The sequence below is a fragment of the Typopeltis vanoorti genome, chromosome 20 (assembly GCF_054136105.1).
Source record: "Typopeltis vanoorti isolate ZY-2024b chromosome 20, IOZ_Tvanoo_1.0, whole genome shotgun sequence".
In the NCBI taxonomy this organism is placed as follows: domain Eukaryota; kingdom Metazoa; phylum Arthropoda; class Arachnida; order Uropygi; family Thelyphonidae; genus Typopeltis; species Typopeltis vanoorti.
In genome coordinates this window covers 29,554,138-29,576,406 of record NC_143568.1, presented here as the reverse complement: position 1 = coordinate 29,576,406, position 22,269 = coordinate 29,554,138, and the positions used below count along the sequence as shown (strand labels likewise).

General features: G+C 36.1%; 1 protein-coding gene across 4 annotated transcripts in view; it reads left to right on the top strand.

Moving 5' to 3' along the window:
- LOC150095320 (uncharacterized) overlaps positions 1-22,269 on the top strand; it is a 55,931-nt gene that overhangs the window by 9,086 nt on the left and 24,576 nt on the right. For all 4 annotated transcript variants that reach the window (XM_090410542.1, XM_090410544.1, XM_090410545.1 and 1 more), the window contains exon 2: positions 4,711-4,845. In XM_090410542.1, coding sequence (XP_090266668.1) covers positions 4,711-4,845 — 135 coding nt within the window. The remainder of the gene's footprint in view (positions 1-4,710; positions 4,846-22,269) is intronic.

Genomic DNA, 22,269 nt, shown 5'->3' with positions numbered 1-22,269 from the left:
ACTTCTGAAAAAAAAACTAGAGATACTGTATATTAAAAGACTCATAATCTAGATCTAAGGAGAATTTTTCCTGTTTTATTGAAAACTTTCTCTCTAGCCGATTTTGAAGTGTGAGTGAAAACACATTATCTTTGCCAGGAAGAGGGTGTTCCCCAACACTCAGTCTTCAGCATGGCATGCTTTGCCATAAAATCAATCTAATTGCTGAACAGCATCCTCCTGCAGTAGGCAATATTCTGTATGTTGAGACTTCCCAATTTTCTGTCATTCTTGTAATATGAGGATCATTGAAAGCAACTTCAACTTGTCCATATATGCTCATGTGCTTTTGGTAATGGATTCAGGTTTTCAGCAGAAAAAAATCATCTATGCACTTTTGGCAAAAAAATGCACTCTTCTTCCACATTCAGAGTTAAGGATGGATCTGGATGAAGAGTGACCTATCCTTCTGTTTATACTGGGATAAAAGTAGAAACAGAAACCATTGTTCTTAGGACTAATTTTTGGAAGAAAGCTTGTATTCCTTGCACACATTCAAGTGCAAGAGAGCAATTAATATCTTTTGTGTAATCTATTATCCAATGGTAGAGTGCTGATTGATGTTCCTTTCCTGCATCATGTGCTTGTTTGCTCAGAGATTGATTATGGTCCCTACTCTGTTTCTACAAGGGAGAATCCACTGTGATTGATGAATCCTATCCACCATTGAAATATTAGAAAGTTACTGGTGCATTTTCAATATTGCCCATTCCAAATTGTTATGTTAAAACAATTGAACCTGCTCTGTAGCTTCAATGGAAAAAGTTGTACTCAACTCTTTCCATCAAAGTCTTAAAAATAAAGTTTTTGCCTAAACATCCCACATGAATGTTGACATCACATGTTCTGGGCATGAATATGGCAGGTTTGTACTACTCCATCATGCATCCTCTCACAATGCCAGTTGAGGAGATTATTTTATTATTATTATTATGTGACACCTCCAGGAAGTCCAAAGCTCATTGAGGGAGAGTGTGCCAACAGCATTGAACGATTGAACTCCTTCCAACCATTAACCACGCTCAAATTTGCTTAACTTTTTTTCGTGAGCCATTAGTAGCAGAGGCTCTACCAATTTGACCAGTCTTTGCTGGAGATTATATATTACCTCATCAGTCTACCTGCAATTATTTAGCATGCACAAAACTGAATACTCTGATTTCTTACCTGTCTGTGCTGATAGTTTAAGATCTGAGACCTCTTTTGGCTATTCTGCTGTTTATCTTGACAACTTTGTCTCCAGTCACATTCCACTTGAGTGCAGTAACTATACTATTGAGTTGCAAGCCATCCAGCTTGCACTTGTGTATATAAAAAAATGCTACCAAAATGCACGAATCATACGGACTCTTCAAATTCTTTGCATCTCGTGTCCTGTCCTGTGTTGAATCTCCCATCCACTGTCCATGTTCTACAATTATTGTATAAAATGAGAATTGTTACTTTTGATGTTCAGTTGTGCTGGATACTCAGCCACGGATGTTCACTCAATCTATACAAGTCTTTTTGTAAGGTCAGAACATCTGCTCTACTCCTCATAGTTCGTTTCAACTTTGCATCATCTGCAAAAAACTGAATATCCCCATACAAATCTTCCTCAGTTCTTTAACATACAGGTTAAACAGCAATGATTCTAAAATTAGAGAGTTGTAAAGTAGGCACCCTCCCTCAATGAGTCTTTGGACTGGTGTTATGTAATTATAAATAGACCCTGAGACACACTATTAGTGACTTTCTGGGGTATTGCTCCCAATACACAGCTTGGTGATACCTATCAGACAGCTGATCTCCAATCTAATGCTGATATTACTTGGGATGGGGGTTAGATATTACTAGTCTAATATCCAACCTCCATCTGCTTTAGTTTGACTATCAACTTATCATACAGTAATCTATCAAAAGCCTGTACAAAAATCTAAGTGTACTGCTGTGTATTCATCTCCTTTGTCCAAGGAAAATGTCACCTGATTGTAATAAGTAAGGAGATTACTAAAACATGACCTCCCTTTAGCAAATTCATACTGTCTATCAAAGATAATACCATTGTTGTCAACCCAATTCTGGATCCTAGTTCTCACCAGCCTTTCCTCCAACACTTTAATCACAACTGACACACAGATGGGATATTCAAGATAGGATATTGGAACGTGACCCAATATAAGACTCATATTAAACAAATATCTCAAGACAGATGTCAACTCCCTGGTACATTCTTTCAAAATATGTAGTGATATATCATCAAGTCTCACAACCTTATTAATATCAGGTTTGTTCAACTCCCCATGTACCTCTTGCTCACTTACAGTCAGTCAGTCAGTCTCTCCTCCTCATCATCCACTGCTCTCAAAGTCTCCATGATGTCACATTCACATGAATGAAAGATCCTTATGAACTGGTCATTAAATATCTCAACTATATCCTCTGCATATATATATATATATATATATACATACACACACACAGTGGCGGCTATATATACGGTGACAATAGAAACAGGTGGGGCCAGGGGCCAAAAACAACTAAATTTTTTTATATTTATATAGTGGGTTCTATAATAGAATGTTCCTGTTTTTTTACCATCTTGTTGAGTAATACGCACATCTCTGAGGTAGTATGTGCCAAGTTTTTTGATTTCCAATTTTTCTTCTAGACTTATTAACTAGAAATGTTTTTCCAATAAACTATAGATTTTGTTCATGGTTAAAATGTATTGTTTATGATGTAATAAAAATTTAAACTTTAAAATAAATTATAACAAAAAATGACAACCAAACACACTAAAAACAATAAAACAGATCAACAACGAGAATAAATAATAAGACAATGAAAGAATCGCAGGCTATTTACATACAAATGCAGTGATTGGGCCAGACTAAACAGGCCCCAAGATAAGCGTTGCGCCCAGTAAACAAACACGATTGCTAATGCACGTGCTTCACAATCAAAGAATCGCGTGCTATGTACGTACGTGCCAACACAGTGACTGGGCCAGACTAAACTGACCCCAAGATAAGTGTTGCACCCCATAAACAAACACGATCGCTAGTGCACATGCTCATACATGCCCTGTGTTCTACACATAAAATAGGGTCAGCCGTGGCTGGCTCCAGAGACCATACTAAGTCGCATTATACAATATTGCCACAAAATACTACAGTAATTTTTTTATTAAACAATAAAATGTGTTGGAAATAGATCAAAAATTAATAATTACAGGAAACATATTTTTAAAACTACAATTATTGGGTTAGTTATACAAATATAGGTGGGGCCTGGCCCCTATAGACGAGCTGCCCCTGTGTGTATATATATATATATATTTATAAATGGCTATACAAATATGCTCACCCATTCACCTATGGCTAGTAACTGCAGCTGGGCAAAACACAAAATATTTTCTTTTATTTAATAAAAATTATTTTCTAAACAAAATATTTTTAATTTTATAAACACAGATACAACACCATTTATCACTTTATGGAACTGTTATTATGGACTTCTGAGACACATGATTAAAAAATGAGGAATCTTGGGCTAGTATATTTTTTTCATGGTAAGTAGGATTTTACATAATTTGTTGAGTCCTGTGTGTGTGTGTGTGTGCACGTGCATATATGTGTGTGTATAATATCCCTACCATCCATTGATGTAAGATAAAGGTCTACATGGTAGAAAGATTTTGAAGAAGCTCTCAACTTTCAGTCTGTAGCAACACCCACCATGTGTTTCATCCTGTTAGCCTCTACTTCACACAAGACAGCCTTAAACTTTCCACTACATGGCACATTGTTATCATTATTGTTTTAATGCATTTCTGGTTCTTCTGTCATTCCTAAAAGTACTATATCCTTTACACTCAATTCCACTTACAACATCTGACTGTGGTAGCTGTTTTTCACTAATGCCAGCAATCTTAGGCCACAACTTATTCAGTAAACCAACAAATTCAATCTTTGTTCCTAGTATTTATGTGTAGGCATAACAAGTTTCCACCTGGCTTTTTCTTATACTTTGATCTATAAGCTGCTTGGTCCTGTTGGACAACTTTCTGTTTTCCCTTCCTAGTTACACTTCAAAAGGTTCAAACCAGAAGCACACATTTCTACCCCCTTTGCCACATAATGCTATTCATATCATTATCACGTTTGCATACCATAGCTGAACTTAAATACACATTCTCATCACTCATCCCATTATAATTTTGTTTCCCTGACTCTCTGCATTAGGTATTATCCCAATAAGTAATTTTTTTCAGGCTCCTGATGCCAAGTACATGCAAGAGCAGGCTGTTCCCTCTTATATGTCTTTTCTGCCATCAAACACACTCTACACATTCAAAAACTCTCATCAATTTCTTCTACACAGCCTGCATTGAATCATTTGCTATCATAGCCCTCCTCCTCCTTAACTCAGTATTGTTGTATCTTGATAGCAAACCAACAATTTTTACTCTCTCACTTTCTTGCTGCTTCTAGCAGAATCTCAACTCTTTTTTTCTCAACTACATTTCTATATAAGGCCCTGATTTATATGCAAAGAGGTTAATAATTTTTTTTCTAGAGCAATAGCTTTTTAATAATGAGTATTGAATTAATACTTGATTGAATTAATACTCACATAATAAACCTTGTGAAAATATTTTTTTTGTCAGTTGACAATCTTTTATTTTAGGAAATCATCGTCCACATCCTTCACCAATGCCTGATCTAATGTGCGACTTTGAAGACAGTGACTGTCGATTTTATACTTCCGTTAACAGTCCGGCAAAGTGGCTGTGGGCAAGAGGAACACTTGGAGACAGAACTGGTAACACTCTAACCAGTTATTTTTTTTCTTTAAAACAAAAGCTTTGAAACTATAAATAACACAGGACTACAAATCAAAACTTGCATTCGAATAACTTAAACTTGCCAGAAATTATATTCTTGTTTGATACTTTATCCAGATGTAAGCAAAGTTTGTTTATGAAGTTTCTTCACAAATGGGCTACTTGTATATATAGAAGCCAACGACTTCTCACATCAATTGCCTTAGTAGCCATAATGTAAAGCACGCATCTTTTTAGATGTGTATAATGCTATGCATTATCAATTTCAATAACTTACCATGTCTAAGGTTGCTACGCTGATTTCAAAAATCAGCACAGCAAACTTCAAATATAACAAAACACTTCCTATTTACATAGGAAGCTCTTGATTACATAATACACATATGGGCAACCCGCGGGCTGGATCCGGTTCTCTACTTCTTTTGATCTGGCCCTAATCTATTTCAGCGAAGTTTGTCTGATTCATGGTGGGAGAAAACATGAGTTCTACTAACTCACATTAAGCTGACGTCATATGACTTGTGCAAAACACATTATGTTTTCTCCAACCAAGGTCTCTTTCTCACTTTGACTAGTGGCATGTGTGAACATGTTACGTGTCAGTTCGGTACTTGCGTTGGTGTTATGCTTTATTCTGTGCCCGCATTGATGTTATGTTTTGTTCGGTGCCTGTGTTGATGTTGTATTCTGTTTAGTGCCTGTGTTGATGTTGTATTCTGTTTAGTGCCTGCCGTGTAGAAGACAGTTTTGTTTGACAGTTTTGAATATCGCTTATAAATTTGGGACAATGTCAGGGGTTATTGCAAAAAAAGAAAAGTAGATGCAGAGAATCGTCAATTTCAAGACAACTGGACGGAGGATTATTATTTTATTCTGAATAAAGGTTTGCATGTATGTTTGCTGTGCAATGAATCCCTGTCCGTCAACAAAGAATACAACTTGAAGAGACACTTTACTTCAAGACATGCGGATCCACCAAAAATAGATGGAAAAGATAAAATACAGAAGTTGAAGAAGAACTTTGATATCCAGCAGCAAATGTTCAACAAGCAAAGAACGCAGCACCACAGCATTGTCAAAGCCAGCTTTGTGGTAAGCGAAAAAATCGCTAAGCATTCTAAGTCATTTGGTGAAGGAGAATTTATCAAACTGCTGGATGTTGCAAGTATAATATGTCCTGAAAAGAAAAAAGACTTCAAGAATATTTGTTTGTCGAGACGTACTTTTGTCCGACGGATAAAAATTATGGCTGATGATATCAAAAAAAGTTTAAAAGAGAAGATTGCTAGATTGGAAGCATTTTCAATTGCTTTGAATGACAGCACTGATGCCTCCGATACAGCACAACTAGCAATATTTATTCGAGGAGTTGATGCGGATTTCAACATCACAGAAGAATTATTGGCACTTCGGTCGTTAAAAGGAACAACTACCGGTGAAGATATATTTGAAACAATCAACACAGTCTTTCAGAGATTTGGACTTAAATGGAGTTCACTATCTGGCATATGCACTGATGGAGCCCTTGCAATGGTTGGTGCACAGAAGGGATTTATTGGAATAGTTCATGAAAGAGCAATAGAACTACAGATCCATCTGGAAAATTTAACAAATTTTCACTGCATTATCCATCAACAAAATCTGTGTGCAAAATCGATTAAATTCACAAATGTTATGGAAGTTGTAGTAGCCAGTATTAACTTTATTAAGTCACGTGCACTTAATCACCACCAAATTTAAGGAGTATCTGGCAGACCTATTTTCAGATTATGAAGATGTGTCTTATTATTGTGAAGTGAGGTGGTTGAGTAAAGGTAAAATGTTAAAACGATTTTATGATCTGAGACAAGACATTGCAGATTTTATGGACATAAAAGGAAACACAATTAATAACCAAGTAAAAGATGCATGAGTGGGTGCGTTCCTTGTAGATGTAACCAGATACCTAAATGAACTGAATCTTAAATTGCAAAAACAAGGACAATTGGTTCATGAACTGCATGGACATGTCAAAGCTTTTTTGTAATAAACTAAGATTGTTGGAAAGTGAGATAAGAGCTAAAAATTGTTATCATTTTCCTACTCTAGCTACTCATAAAAATATCCCTTATAATTGTTATGGAGATGAACTCAAGGCACTAATAGAGCAATTTGATACAAGGTTTGCCGACTTCAAAAACAAAGACTCCACATTAGCTATATTTGCTTGTCTGATGGTGCTGATGTAAATAATGTGCGGGAAAACTTACAGATGGAACTTATTGAGCTTCAGGTGGATTTAGTGCTAAAATCACAATTTATCAACATTGCTTTGATGGATTTTTATAAATTTTATTTGGTGGAAGAAAAATGTACAAATTTACGTGCCTTTTCAAGAAAAATCATTTGTCTTTTCGGCAGCACATATATGTGTGAACAGTTTTTGTTGAGGATGAAATACAATAAATCAAAAATTCAGACAAGAATAATGGACGAAAACCTCGAAAATTCTATGCGATTATCCTTAAGTAATATTAACGTCAATATTGATAGTCTTGTAGTTGAAGTATAAAGCCAATCTTCACATTAAATTGTTATGTCGTTCATTATATTATAAAATTTATGTAGAGCTTTATACCAAAGGATTATATTATAAATAAATGAAATATGAAGTAGCAACTTGTTTTAATTCATTTAATATTAATTTATTTTATTTAATAATTTGGTCCGGCCCTTGACTCGGAGACAGAATGATCACTTTGCCCCCTAACTAGGAAAGGTTGCCCATGCCTGACATAGTGCATAGTTGAAAGTTAAACATGCAAAATAAGCACTCAAAGATGTTTGAACAGAAAACAGTCTTAGACTGTCACATCCCAGCAATGTTTCAACCACTTATTTATTCTCAGCACCTATCACTTTTACTTCTCTAGAATGTTCTGTCTGCTTGATCACATCAGATTTAGAATTTCTCAAAAACACATATACCAACTTTTTTTTACTAAAATAAATAACTATATCAAATACTGAAGGATTTATTTGAATAGATAAAATCATCAATAGTATTTGCTAAGTGGCTATTTTTATGCTCTGATCACTTGAATTACTAAATGACAGCTAAACTTTCTCAAATCGCATATAAATTTATTTATTTAATCCTATACATGAAAAGGATACTGAACCTGGAATATATTCATATTGTATATAGGTAGAAAGTTGAGAAGAAAGAAAATACCTGTTAATATTGAATTTGAAGACCTGCAGATTGTACACTCTAGGAAATGTACAAGATTCTTCATAAAGACAGTTCCCTCCTTTATGAAGGAAGGAGGGAAGGAATGAATGAATGAATAAAAACTTGTATGAGATTGGAGTTGGACTGTGAAGGTATGTTTGAATAGCTGCATCATGTTTGAACAGCATTAGAGGAAGTCTGATGAACAGTGACTATGGAAATAATTTTAGAAAATAAAAGTAGCAAAAATTAAACATCTGTGAGAGCAGAATGAATTCATGAGAGAAGTCCTTAATCAACCTGATTGCTCTTTTCTGTATTGAGTCTGGTATTTTAAGAAAACTCGTATAAGCACAGCTCCAAATGTGAATATAGTGTTCAATCGCTGTTGGGATTTGGAAATTATGTGTTCACAGATAATGTAAAGCCTTGAGCAAAAGAGGAAACCTATTTGTTTTTGGATACTGAGGAGGAAATCTTTGTAATATGTTTATACCATAAATATAGAAAGCTAAGATTCTTCCCAAGAAGAGAAATCTTATATTGTCTTGGAATATGGATATTGTCAAAAGTAATGGAAGAAGTGGTTCTTTTTCATTAGCAGTATGACAGGTGTTTGAATTATCTAGTAAAGTTATCAGTACCCCCATTGAATAATGGGTGAAGATCCAATTTAGGATTTATAGAAATTAATATTCTGGGCATTTTGTTGAATTTATGTGGTGCAAGGTTTGTTAAATGAGAAAAAGAAGTGCAGTGTATTGTCATCTTACAAACTTCCTTCCCACTGGAAGGAAGGCAGCAAGTGAAAGACTAGAACCTTGTGGAACCACACCATGCATGACATTGCATGTGATAAAGATGAAGATCTGTCTTCATCACATGAAATGCATAATCAGAGATGAAACTAGAACCTGCTTGCAGATGTCAAAAGACAGACCATGACATGATAGCTCACTTAAAAGGCCTTTGTACTGAACACGATCAGATGCCTCAGAGATATCAAGGGTAACCACTTGAGATTCTCCGTGTGGTTATTTATCTTGAGGTGGTTGAATGGAAAAGAAAAAAAACCCAAATGATAAAGATTTGTTAGCTTTCTTAAGAAGAATGAATCGAATATGGGCTAATTTGCAAGCTACAGGATAGACACTAGTGGAAGAGTAGAGAATAAAAAGATGATACCTAACAAGAGTCAACTCTGCAGCACAGACCTTCAGAGAAATTGGATATTTTGCATCAAAGCCAGCAGACTTTTGTACTCAGTTTAGACAAGATTCTTCCAAAGTCTTTCTAACAAAAAGTCATTGAAGTTAATAAGACCAATTGGAAACTTTATATGCGAAAATAAATATGATGTAGGATATTTGTTTCTACCAGTTTTGTAAAGAAAAAATAAGAAATAAATATTGATATTTGATTAAAAAGCTGAAAATTGTTAGAACAACCCCTTAACTTTGAATCCCTCTAACATGCTTAAAAATTTACTGGAAATATTGAAATATATATCTTTAAGATCTATTTTAGGGGTGCTTAAGGGTCAAAGCTGTATAACTGAGAGGAGACCTCCACATAGCCTTTAAAGGAATACGGAGAACCGACCAGGGCTTCTGACCTAATATCCAATCCTCACTTTCTCGTGGTGCACCCTGTTGGGTATCTACTTGGATACTGAACGGACGAGGATGGGCTGGCAATTTGGGATTTAGCTGACCAAATTGTATTCTTATTGGTTAAACCAAAATATAGAATGATGGTACAACATGACAAAATTTCATGCCGGCTGGGGCGTCGCCCGGTTAAACAAGGCCCCCATTGTTTTCGCCAGGGAACTAGGGCGAACAGCGAAAAGTCAGCTACTGGAACAAATCTGAAAATAAACCCCAACTCAACATCACCAGAGTTAAAGATCGGTACTATCAACGTAAGAAGTCTGAATGGCAAAGAAATGGAGCTAGCTGAGGAATTAGATAAGTACCAGATCGACATAATAGGGGTGACTGAAACAAAAAAGACCAAACCTGGTGAGATCTTTCTGAGCAATAAATACAAAATGTTATATTCAGGCAATGATAATCAAGGAAAAGAAGGAGTAGCCATAGTATTCAACACAAAATACGAGGCTAATCTTCTTGAATGGCAGTCAGTCTCAAGTAGAGTAAGGTGGGCAAATATGAGAATGGGGAACTGGACAATGAGACTTATTTGTGCCTATGGTCCCACAGAAGGTTCTACTAAGGTAGAAGTGGAGGAATTTTTTGAGGCTTTAGAAAAAGCAACTGACACAATGAAAAAGGAAAAGTTGGTCCTTGTTGGGGAGCTAAATAGGAGAGTAGGAAATGATTGTGAGACATACAAAAATATTTTGGGAAAATTTGGAGAAAAGAGCAAAGCTAATAATAATGGCAAATATCTGTTGGATTTCTGCTCAGGACATGGACTGGTTATTACTAACACCATGTTCCAACATAAAAATGTGCACAAATTCACATGGAGAGAAGAGGCTAGGAATAAGAAAAGTCTCATTGACTATGTTATTGTTGATAGTGATGTTTTCTCCCTGGTGCAGGACACCAGAGTGTACAGAGGATTTGAAATGGGAAGTGATCACTATTTCGTCTTGAACAGGATAAAATTGAATTTCATATTGAAAAGAATAACATGTAAGAAAGTTTTAAAGTGAATAAAAGTTGAGTAGCTCTCAGATGTGAACTGTAGACTAAAATACACAAAGATTATTGAAGAAAAATGAAAGAGTTTGAGAACAGGAATCAAACCTTGGAGATTCAGTGGCAAACTCTGAAGAAAACATTGATTGATTCTGCTAGAGAGGCATGTGGTGAGGTTATCTGTAAGGATAAAAAAATCAGAACTCCCTGGTGCACACAGGAAGTTAAAGAGGCAGTGAAGGAAAAGAAGAAAGCATACCAAAAGTTCCTGTCAAATAAGTCAGCTTGTGCTCTTAGAGAATATAGAGACAAATGCAAGAATGCTAAACACTGTGTAAAACTAGCTAAACAAAAGTCATGGGAAGACTTTGGCAAGAATATAGAAAATAAATATCAAGAAGGTGGCAAAATATTCTGGAGGTTGTTGAAGAAGCTTAAGAATGGAGGAAAGAGTGCTGTAAAAAGAATTAGAGATGATAAAGGTGACATGAAAACGGGAGAAAAAGATATCCTTGAAGTATGGAGTAATTACTTTGAAAAACTGCTAAATGAAACAAGCAGTGATGACAGCACAGTGGTAAAAAACACTGACCAGGCATGCAGTCAGGAATACATATCCATACTAGAAGTAGAAAAAGCCATCAAAGGCTTGAAATGTGGAAAGAAAGCAGGAGTAGATGATATTCGACCAGAAATGCTGAAGTATGATGGTATAAGAGTCTTACAGTGGCTGCACTGCATAGTTCAGAAGCCTGGACAGAGGGACGAATTCCCGATGATTGGAGTAGAGCTCTCATAGTACCCATATATAAAAAGGGAAATAAAACTGCATGTGAGAATTACAGAGGTATTTCCCTACTGAGTGTTCCTGGCAAGATCTATGCAAGTATACTTGAGAAACGGTTGAGAAGAATTGTGGAAGAAAAGCTTGGTGAAGAACAAGCTGGATTCAGGCCAAATAGAGGCTGTCAGGATCAGATCTTCACTTTACAACAAATAGTCGGGAAAGCATGGGAATATAACAAAGATCTGTATTTAAGTTTTGTCGATTTGGAAAAGGCATATGATAAGGTGCCAAGAGAGAAGCTATTCAATCCGCTGCAGTTATATGGTGTCAATGGGGCATTATATCAAGCAATACTTAGTCTTTATTTGAGTTGTAAGTCAGCAGTTAGAATTGAAGGAAGTACAGGAAGATGGTTTAATGTTAAATCTGGTGTGAGACAAGGATGTACATTATCCCCTCTATTATTCATTATCTATATGGATCACATTATGAAGGAAAGTGGTATTAAACATGATATCAAAATTGGAGATGTTAATGTCAGCTGTTTGCTTTATGCGGATGATGTTATACTTCTAAATAAATCTGCTACAAGACTGCAAGATTCTCTGACTAAATTGAATAGCTGTTGTAATAGATATGGTATGAAGGTCAGCAATAAAAAGACAAAGACAATGAAAATAGGCAGAATCATTGAAAATGTCAACTGTGTTGTGAATGGAGAACCTGTGGAACAAGTAAAACATTTCAGCTATTTAGGCACGATTTTTACTGAAGACGGTAAATTAAATATAGAAATAGAATCAGCAAAGCTGGTATGGTGGGAAGTCAATTGAATAAATTCATATGGAATAAGAGAGATATTAGTCGGAACACTAAATTAGCTGTATACAAGACAGTGTTCAAACCAGTTTTAACTTATGGATCTGAGAGTTGGGTCAGAAGTAAAACACTTGACCAAAGACTAGAGACCACAGATATGAGAGTCCTGAGAAAGATTATAGGCGTGAACAGATGGCATCAATGGCAATATCATATTAAAAACGAGGATATTAGAAAAGAACTTGACATTGTCAGCATCCAGGAATGCGTTAGCAGAGGTAATCTCAGGTGGTATGGTCACTTAAACAGAATGGGTGAGGAAAGATTAGCAAAACAAGTGTTCTCTGCCCGGTTGGCAGCAAAACAACCCAGAGGAAAACCAAGATATAGGTAGATTGATACAGTACAAAGTGCTTTAGACGATAGAAATATAAGCTCTGATAATGTTGGAGTCTCGACAAGTAACAGACTGATTTGGAGAAAAATTGTAGATAGGAAATTAATAGTGATGTAATTTTTTTCATGTAGTACTATCATATCCTGTACACCCCATTAGGGTACATGGCAGGAATTTGATGGAGATGAATGATGATGATGGTGTTCCTGGCAAGATCTAAGCAAATATATTGAGAAACGGTTGAGAAGAATTGTGGAAGAAAAGCTTGGTGAAGAACAAGCTGGATTCAGGCCAAACAGAGGCTGTCAGGATCAGATCTTTACTTTACGACAAATAGTCGAGAAAGCATGGGAATATAACAAATATCTGTATTTAAGTTTTGTCGATTTGGAAAAGGCATATGATAAGGTGCCAAGAGAGAAGCTATTCAATACGCTGCAGTTATATGGTGTCAATGGGGCATTATATCAAGCAATACTTAGTCTTTATTTGAGTTGCAAGTCAGCAGTTAGAATTGAAGGAAGTACAGGAAGATGGTTTAATGTTAAATCTGGTGTGAGACAAGGATGTACATTATCTCTGTTATTCATTATCTATATGGATCACATTATGAAGGAAAGTGGTATTAAACATGATATCAAAATTGGAGATGTTAATGTCAGCTCTTTGCTTTATGCAGATGATGTTATACTTCTAAATAAATCTGCTACAATTCTGCAAGATTCTCTGACTAAATTGAATAGCTGTTGTAATAGATATGGTATGAAGGTCAGCAATAAAAAGACAAAGACAATGAAAATAGGCAGAATCATTGAAAATGTCAACTGTATTGTGAATGGAGAACCTGTGGAACAAGTAAAACATTTCAGCTATTTAGGCACGATTTTTACTTTTTACTGAAGATGGTAAATTAAATATAGAAATAGACAACAGAATCAGCAAAGCTGGTATGGTGGGAAGTCAATTGAATAAATTCATATGGAATAAGAGAGAAATTAGTCGGAACACTAAATTAGCTGTATACAAGACAGTGTTCAAACCAGTTTTAACTTATGGATCTGAGAGTTGGGTCAGAAGTAAAACACTTGACCAAAGACTAGAGACCACAGATATGAGAGTCCTGAGAAAGATTATAGGCGTGAACAGATGGCATCAATGGCAATATCATATTAAAAACGAGGATATTAGGAAAGAACTTGACATTGTCAGCATCCAGGAATGCGTTAGCAGAGCTAATCTCAGGTGGTATGGTCACTTAAACAGAATGGGCGAGGAAAGATTAGCAAAACAAGTGTTCTCTGCCAGGTTGGCAGCAAAACGACCCAGAGGAAGACTAAGATATAGGTGGATTGATACAGTACAAAGTGCTTTAGACGATAGAAATATAAGATCTGATAATGTTGGAGTCTTGACAAGTAACAGACTGATTTGGAGAAAAATTGTAGATAGGAAATTAATAATGATGTAATTTTTTTCATGTCGTACTATCATATCCTGTACACCCCTTGAGGGTACATGGCAGGAATTTGATGATGATGAAGATCTATTTTAAGAAATAAATCTTAAAGATCATAAAGATAGAGCTGTCATATTTTTAACTGCTGATTTGAATTTTAAACATATTTCCTTTTTAGAAGTCAACACTTAATTCAGAATATATTAAAATCTTTGTATTTAAAACTAATGTTAATATTTTGAAGATTATCATCTGACCCACACAATGCTCATCCAATCATACCTTAAACGGATTCAATGCACACTGAGGCAATGCATTCCACTCACCAACCACTCTCCATGCACAGAACTCACTCATCTCCTGATATCCTCCTTATGTAAGAAACAAGACAAATGAAATGGTTGCATTGAGTTTGTTCACCCAAGAATTGTTATAATAAGTGAGACATAGCTGGATGAGAATGATATCATGGCAGGAATAGAGATGGAAAGGTATGATGTGTTTTCTGAAGACAGAAAGGGTAAAAATGGATGGGGGGGGGGGTGCCTTTGATGATAGAGAAAGAGTTATGTCCATACAAAGTAGATGCAAGAAGGAAATAGTGCCAGTGGTTTTGAGGCAGTATGGTGTGAAATAGAGATAAAATAGAATGAAATACTTAGTTGGATGTTGTTATAGACCTGGTAATGTGGATGGTAGCAACTATGAAATGTACAATCAAATTAGCCAAGCAACTAAGAAAAGGGTGATTTTAATTATGGCATTATAGACTTGGATTATGAGATAGCAACCTGGAAGTAAAGAAAATTAGTTTCTTGGGTTTTTGATGGACAACTACCTTGGACAGTATGTAACAGAGCACACATGAGGATTTAGGGTATCTCGATTTGATCATCTCATCAGAGGATGTAATTATAAATGAAGTGTCAAATCACCTTCCAGTTGGTGAGAGTGACCAATAAATGATTACCTGGGTGGTTGCTAGCAGCGTGAGGACTTCTGTGAGAAAAGAGTATATGTCGAACTACAAGGCTGGTGATTACAATGCAATAACGAGGGCGTGGCAAAAGAGGCGCCTGCCACAGGCGCAACTAAGTTTGGGGCACAAAATGTAAAAATAAATAAATAGATATAAAAGTCTGCTATTTTATATTGTATTTTTAAATTTCGGCAATACTCCACTTTAGACACACAAATTCTGCAACACACTGTAACTCATTTTGATAGGGTTAATAGTATTTAACATATTGCATTTAGTAAAATTTAACTTGTTGCATTAAAATTTTTGTCATTTTTGGGTTGGGGGCGCAAGTTAGACACTTGCCACAGGCGCTTTATACCCTCGTTACTGTACTGGGTGATTATGAGGAGTTCAGGAGACAGTTTGAAGGTGTAGCATAGAATGAGGAGTTAGCTGGAAAGGAGATCAATGTAGCTTGAGGGATATTCAAGAACTGTCTAGTAAAAGCAATGTCTAAATGTATTCCAAGAGTCAGAAGGTTAAATAAAGTAGGTGTGAAATGGATGAATGAAGAGATTAAGCATGCAATACAGAGGAGAATGGCATTATGGAGGCAGCATAAGAGAAGTGGTAATAATCATTTCCATGAGAATTACAAAGAACAGGCAAGGAGGATGACTTGGTTGGTGAAGGCTAAAGAGAGGTATGAACAGCAGTTGGCTAATGAAGCCAAAAAGAATCCCAAGGAGTTTTTACGATATGTAGCCAGCAAAAGAAAGAATAATTATGGAAGGATGACATTGATTGGAGGAAATGGTGTAAGAACAACTGCTGCATAAGATATAATGCAGATACTTAATGAGCAGTTCATAAAGGGCTTTCACTCTTGTGAATGTGACATCGTGGAGAGCTTGAGAGCAGTTGATTAGGAGGAGAGGCTGACTGTGAGTGAGCAAGAGACGTGGGAAATTGAGCAAACTTGATGTTAATAAGGCTGTGTGATTTGATAATATATCACCACATATTTTGAAGGATTGTACCAAGGAGTTCACATCTGTCTTGATTTGTTTAATATGAGTCTTATATTAGGTCAAGTTCCAATATCCTATCTGTGTGTCAGTTTGTGATTAAAGTGTTGGAAAGGCTGGTGAGAACTAGGATCCAGAATTGGGATGACAACAATGGTATTATCTTTGATGGACAGCATTGATTTGCTAAAGGGAGGTCATATTTTAGTAATCTACTTACTTATTACAATAAGGCGACGGCTTCATTGGACAGAGGAGAGGATTACACAGTAGTACACTTAGATTTTGTAAAGGCTTTTGATAGATTACTGTATGATAAGTTGATAGTCAAACTAGAGCAGATGGGGTTAGATATTAGATTAGTGCATTGGATCAGAGACTTGCTATCTGATAGGTATCAGCACGTTGTGTATGGGGGAGCAATATACTGGAAGAGGAGAGTCCCTAATGGTGTGATTCAGGGGTGTGTTTTAGGGTCACTGCTGTTTAACCTCTATGTTAATGATATTGGCAAAGATTTGGATGGGAATATTTAGTTGTTTGCAGATGATGCAAACTTGGGATGAACTATGAAGAGTAGAGAAGATGTTGTGGGCTTATAAGAAGACTTGAATAGATTGAGTGAATGGGCATGGGAATGGGATGCCAGTTGAGTGTTTCAAAATGTAAGGTTTTAAAATTTGGAAACCAAAGATGGGATGTAGAATATATGCTTGTTGGAAATATATTGCTGGAGGTGGAGGAAATAAGAGACCTTGGGATATGAAATCTGGGAATGATGTGGAGGACGCTGACTTATAGAAGTAAGGAGATTCTTGTTCCATTGTATAAGGCTCTGATTAGGTTACACATGGACTACTGTGTAGAGATTTGGTCACCTGGTTTTCAAAAGAACGAAGAGATGTTGGAAACAATCCAGAGGCAACTGACTAAGCTAGTTTCTGATCTCTGGAATGTTGAATATAAGGAAAGGTTGAGAAGATGCAATTTATAGAGTCTAGTGGATAGGAGGAAGAGGGCTGATATCATAGACCTACAAGTTGTTAAGGAGTTGGAATATGATCAATGTTGAATAGGTTTTACAGAAAACAGTGGTAGGTCAGGGGAGAACCAGAGGTCATCCCTGGAAGCTGTATAAGGAGGGCGTGAGTAAGGGAGTGAGAAGCAGGTTTTTTGCATGTAGAGTTGTGACCATTGCTGGAAAACTGTATCATCATTATTATTATCCTAAGAACCCATGGAATTAAAGACTTACCTAGGAGGTCCTTTCATATACACACAGCTCATCGTAGAGAAGATGTTGTGGCCTTATAAGAAGACTTGAATAGATTGAGTTAACTTAAACACACTCAAATAATAATGATACTGTTTCCAGCAATGGTCCCTTGTTCTACCCCCCCCCCCTCCCTCTCCCATTCTATGAAAAAAATCTATATCAACCTCTGACTAAGTTATATGTATAAATCATATCCCCCCCCTTCTTTCTATTCACCAGGTTTTTGCAACTTACATTCTCTCAATCTGTCCTCGTATTCCACATTCCAAGGACCACTGACCAGTTTTGTGAATCTTCTCTGGATCCTTTCCAACATATCATCATCATAACAATCCACTGGCCATATCTGTGTACAATAATCCATATGAGGCCTTATACAATGGTATCATGACTTCTCTATTTCTGCATGTCAGAGGACCCTGACATGCAGAAATAGAGAAATTCAACTCGAGAAATTCATTTTCCTTATTCTTAAATGCTATCTCTTCATTTTAATCTAAACCACCATAATTAAAATCGCCCATAACAATTACCCTTCCTTTGTTCACTAATCCCAAGTTGTTTATACATTTCTTCAATGTGACCCCCTGAATTTCAGGTCTTGTCTACCACCACTTCCAGATCTCTCATCTCCTCTACCTCCTTTAAAGTTTTTCCCCACTAAGTGTGTACTTTGCACCCATCATTGCTTATCAAATTTCAAAACCTTATTCTTTATGATTGAACTGATAATTCCACTTCTCTACTCATTCATGTAAGTGGAATTGTCAGTCCTCCTGTAAGGCCACAATATCTGCTTGACTCTGCATTGCTCTACCCAATTTTGCATCATCTACAAACAGCTGCATATCACTAGTCAAACCTATCCCAATATTATTACTATACAAATTGAACAACAAGTCCCAAAACTGACTCCTGCAACACACCACTAGTGACTTTCCTCTTTCAAAGATACTGCACCTCCCATATACAACTGTCTGATACCTATCTGACAACCAGTCACTGACCCAACTCAGAAGTCTGTTATCCAATCCCCTCTGTTTCAAATTATTTAACAGCTTGTCATTTGGCACTCAATCAAAAGCCTTTGCAAAATCCAAGTATACAAATGCATATGCATCTTCCCTGTCCAAGGCATTTGTCACATTGTTATCTCTCTTTAACAAACCCATGCTAATAACCTACAGAGAATGCTGCTGTTATCAACACATTTCTGTATCCTTCTCACCAATCTCTCTAGTACCTTTACCACAACTCCAGATATCCAGATTGGAATATAATTTGTAGCCACAGCCTTATCACCACCTTATGCAGTGAAACAATTTTATCTTCTTTGCACTACCCTGGAATCCATGCTGTTGTAAGACTCTTATTAAACAGGCATTTCAATGCTACTGCTAATTCCCTTAAGATGCATGCTGATGTCATCAAATCCTAATGCTTTATTGACATCAAGATTATTTATTTCCTCAAATACCTTCTGCTCACTCACAATTAAGTCGTCCTCTCCTATGTCCTCTACACTTAAGTTCCTCATGATTCCACCCTGATGAGGATGTAACACCGAATACCTCAACAATGTCTTCTGCAGCAGCTACCATTCTACCATTTTCATCCATTAACATTATCTTACCATAATCGTTCTTCCTTCTACTTGCCACATACCTAAAAAAAAAAAAAAAAAAAAAAAAAAAAAACTCTCTAGGGTTTTTCTTCGCCTGATTTGCCATTTTCTACTCATTTTGCACTTTTGTTGTTCTTACTGAGTCACTCTCCCGCCTTGTTCTTTATTATATAATGGTAATAATCAGTTACTCTTCTTGTAACTGACCTGCAGAATACATTCACATATTGATGCTGTTATGTATTTCTTTATTAGTTCCCAGGCAGCATTTATTTCCTTACTGCTCAACTGCTCTTTCCATTCTATAGCTCCAGGCTGTCTCCTAATCAGTAGCCTTGTACTTCCACGTATATCCTTTCCTCACAGAAATCTGCATATGGTTAGCCACAAACCAGGTGATCACTTCATGATCACTCTTATCAACTAGAGGAAAGTGCAAAACCTCACTCATAATTACATCCTCTGATGAAATGATCAGATCTAAAACTCTTGATCACACGTGTCCTCCTTTACATACTGCCTGAGATAGTTCTCTCTCTCTCATGAACTCGAGAAATTCATTTTCCTTATTCCCAAATGCTATCTCTTCATTCCAGTCACCATAATTAAAATCACCCATAATAATTACCCTTCCTTTGTTCACTAATCCAAGTTGTTTATACATTTCTTCATCACCACCCTCCACATTCCCTGGCCTACAGCAACATCCAATTAAAAATATCTCCCTGTCAACGTCCACTTTACACCACACTGCCTCATAACCATTGCCAGAATTTGACTCTTTCATGTCTGCCTTATGTGGACACAATTTCCTGTTATTATCAGCAGCACTACCCTCTCTCTCTCTCTCTCTCCCTCCTTTCTTCTCCTTTTTATCTTTGCGAAAAATACTGTATCCTTCCATTTCTATTCCTGTTAGGATATTATCTTCATTCAACCATGTTTCACTTATTCCAACGATTTTGGGACAAATAAAGTCAATCAGTGAAACCATTTCCTCTCCCTTATTACTGATACGTCTGGCATTTGTAAATAAACACAGCAGTTCATTTATAGGTCTTTAAACAGTCCTATTGAAGCCATTTCTTGGTTGTGATTTCTCCACCACATCTGCCTTTGCCCAATCACCTTTATCACTGCTTATCACTTATATCCACTCAGTCTCAACTTCCCCACAGACTTTGTAGTATACCAGAACATATGCTTAAAAGCTTTATATTTATTGTCAGCATGATGGGAATTTTAATATTCAATCCCAACTATAACAACATCACATCACATCAACTGGGAGGAGAATAAAAAGAAAAAAGGTCATGTAATGTAGAAAATTCTCTACTTTTTTTTTTCAAGCAGCAGATTTCTTAGCTGACGTCGTATGAAGAAGTAGCAAGTTCATATCTAAAGAAACTCACGTTTTTTCCTCACACAGAAAATACAGGCTAATAGACCAGAGAATAAATACAATTAACAATATTATGTGGTTGATGGTGAAATGCAGTTTCACAATGAACTGTGGGCTTCAATTGAGGAGTAATCATAATCAAATTCCTGATATCTGTCACCAAGGGATAGATTCCTTTAATTACAATTAAAGGAATGGATTTTATTTTTAAGTAATTTTGAATTATACTAAACTGTATAATTTTATCTATAATAAACAATATTTTTTCATGTTTAATTTTTACCATTTCGAAAGTTGCAGCACCCCCTTCCCCCAACAATTTCAAGCCATGAGCCACCACTTCCCTAGATACACGAAAAGCAAGTACAGTCATCCCTCGACTTATGTCCGGGTTCCATTCCATCTGGCAGGACATAAGTCGATACATTAAATCAACAGAGTTATAGCTGTTAGGACTTAACTGTAATAAGCATATTGTCATTTTAATTTTTAAACCTTATTATAAAACTGTACTGTGTGTTACTGCCACTATAAAACAGGAGAATAATCACCCAAATCTTCCTTCACAATCACATCTTCATTACCTTCCCTGTGTGAACGATAATGCTGTGGCTCTTCTGGTGTAACCGTTGTTTTTTTGATGAAAATGTCCAATGTGCTTTGTTTATTCCTCTTCTTTTCATCATAAATTTGTTCATATCAAGCAAATGCATCATGTACTTTCATTTCTATTATTAGTAGCATTCAACATTGGGGTTCATGTCTTCAGCCATTTTGAGAACATCGCTAACTAACTGCAAAGAACATTTCTGCAAGATCCTTGACTGTAAATTGTTTAATTACCTCTTCGTTTTTCCTCTTCTGCAACAATTGTTCCTCCAGTTCGACCAATTCTTCATTGGTCAACTCTTCAGGGGAACTTTCTATGAGGTGAACTATATCATCATTGTTCACTTCGAGATTCAGTTTGTTTGCTAGCAGTGGCGGCTTGTACATAAAGCACTGTGACACTGCAGCACCCCAAGGAAACAATGAAAAAATTAAATTTTGTTTGTGTTTATAAATAATAACAATGCTTACAACATTATATAAATGCAGTACAACATGTTAAAGGTTACAGCTTATGCTTCAACATTGAATAGTTAATAATTGGAATTGTTCGATTAACGCTTTAGATTACAAAACAAATGCACTGCGATCTAATGCAATGTCAGAATTATCACGTTGCAGCTAGCCTCGCTGATATTCGTTTGTACTTCTCATTGCACGTTACAAGTGATTCCGACACTGCTTGTTTGGGCAGTGTATCGTATGCTTGCGCACATTATTTCTGTGAGATATGAAACTTTTATTATTCATGCGTGTTCGTGGTGAGGGTGAATTTTTTTGTAAATCTTATTTTATTTTGTTAAAATAACATATAATTATTTATTTATTATAGATACAAGGCTGAATTATGACGAGTGTCACTGCTGAAAATATGAAAAGAATTATATTTTTTCAATTATCGTTACACAAAACAAATGTGAGAATTATCATGCCAATTGCAGCTAGACTCGCTGATATTAATTTACGCTTGTCATTGCACCTTACAAGTAATTCCGACACTGCTCGTTTAGGCAGTGTATCATGTGCTTGTGCACGTTATTTCTGTGAGATACGAAACTTTTATTATTGGTGTTTGTTCATGGCGAGGGCGAAATATTTTTAATAAAACAATTTTTTAATATGTAAATTTATTTATTAATAAATTGGTTACTGATTACAAA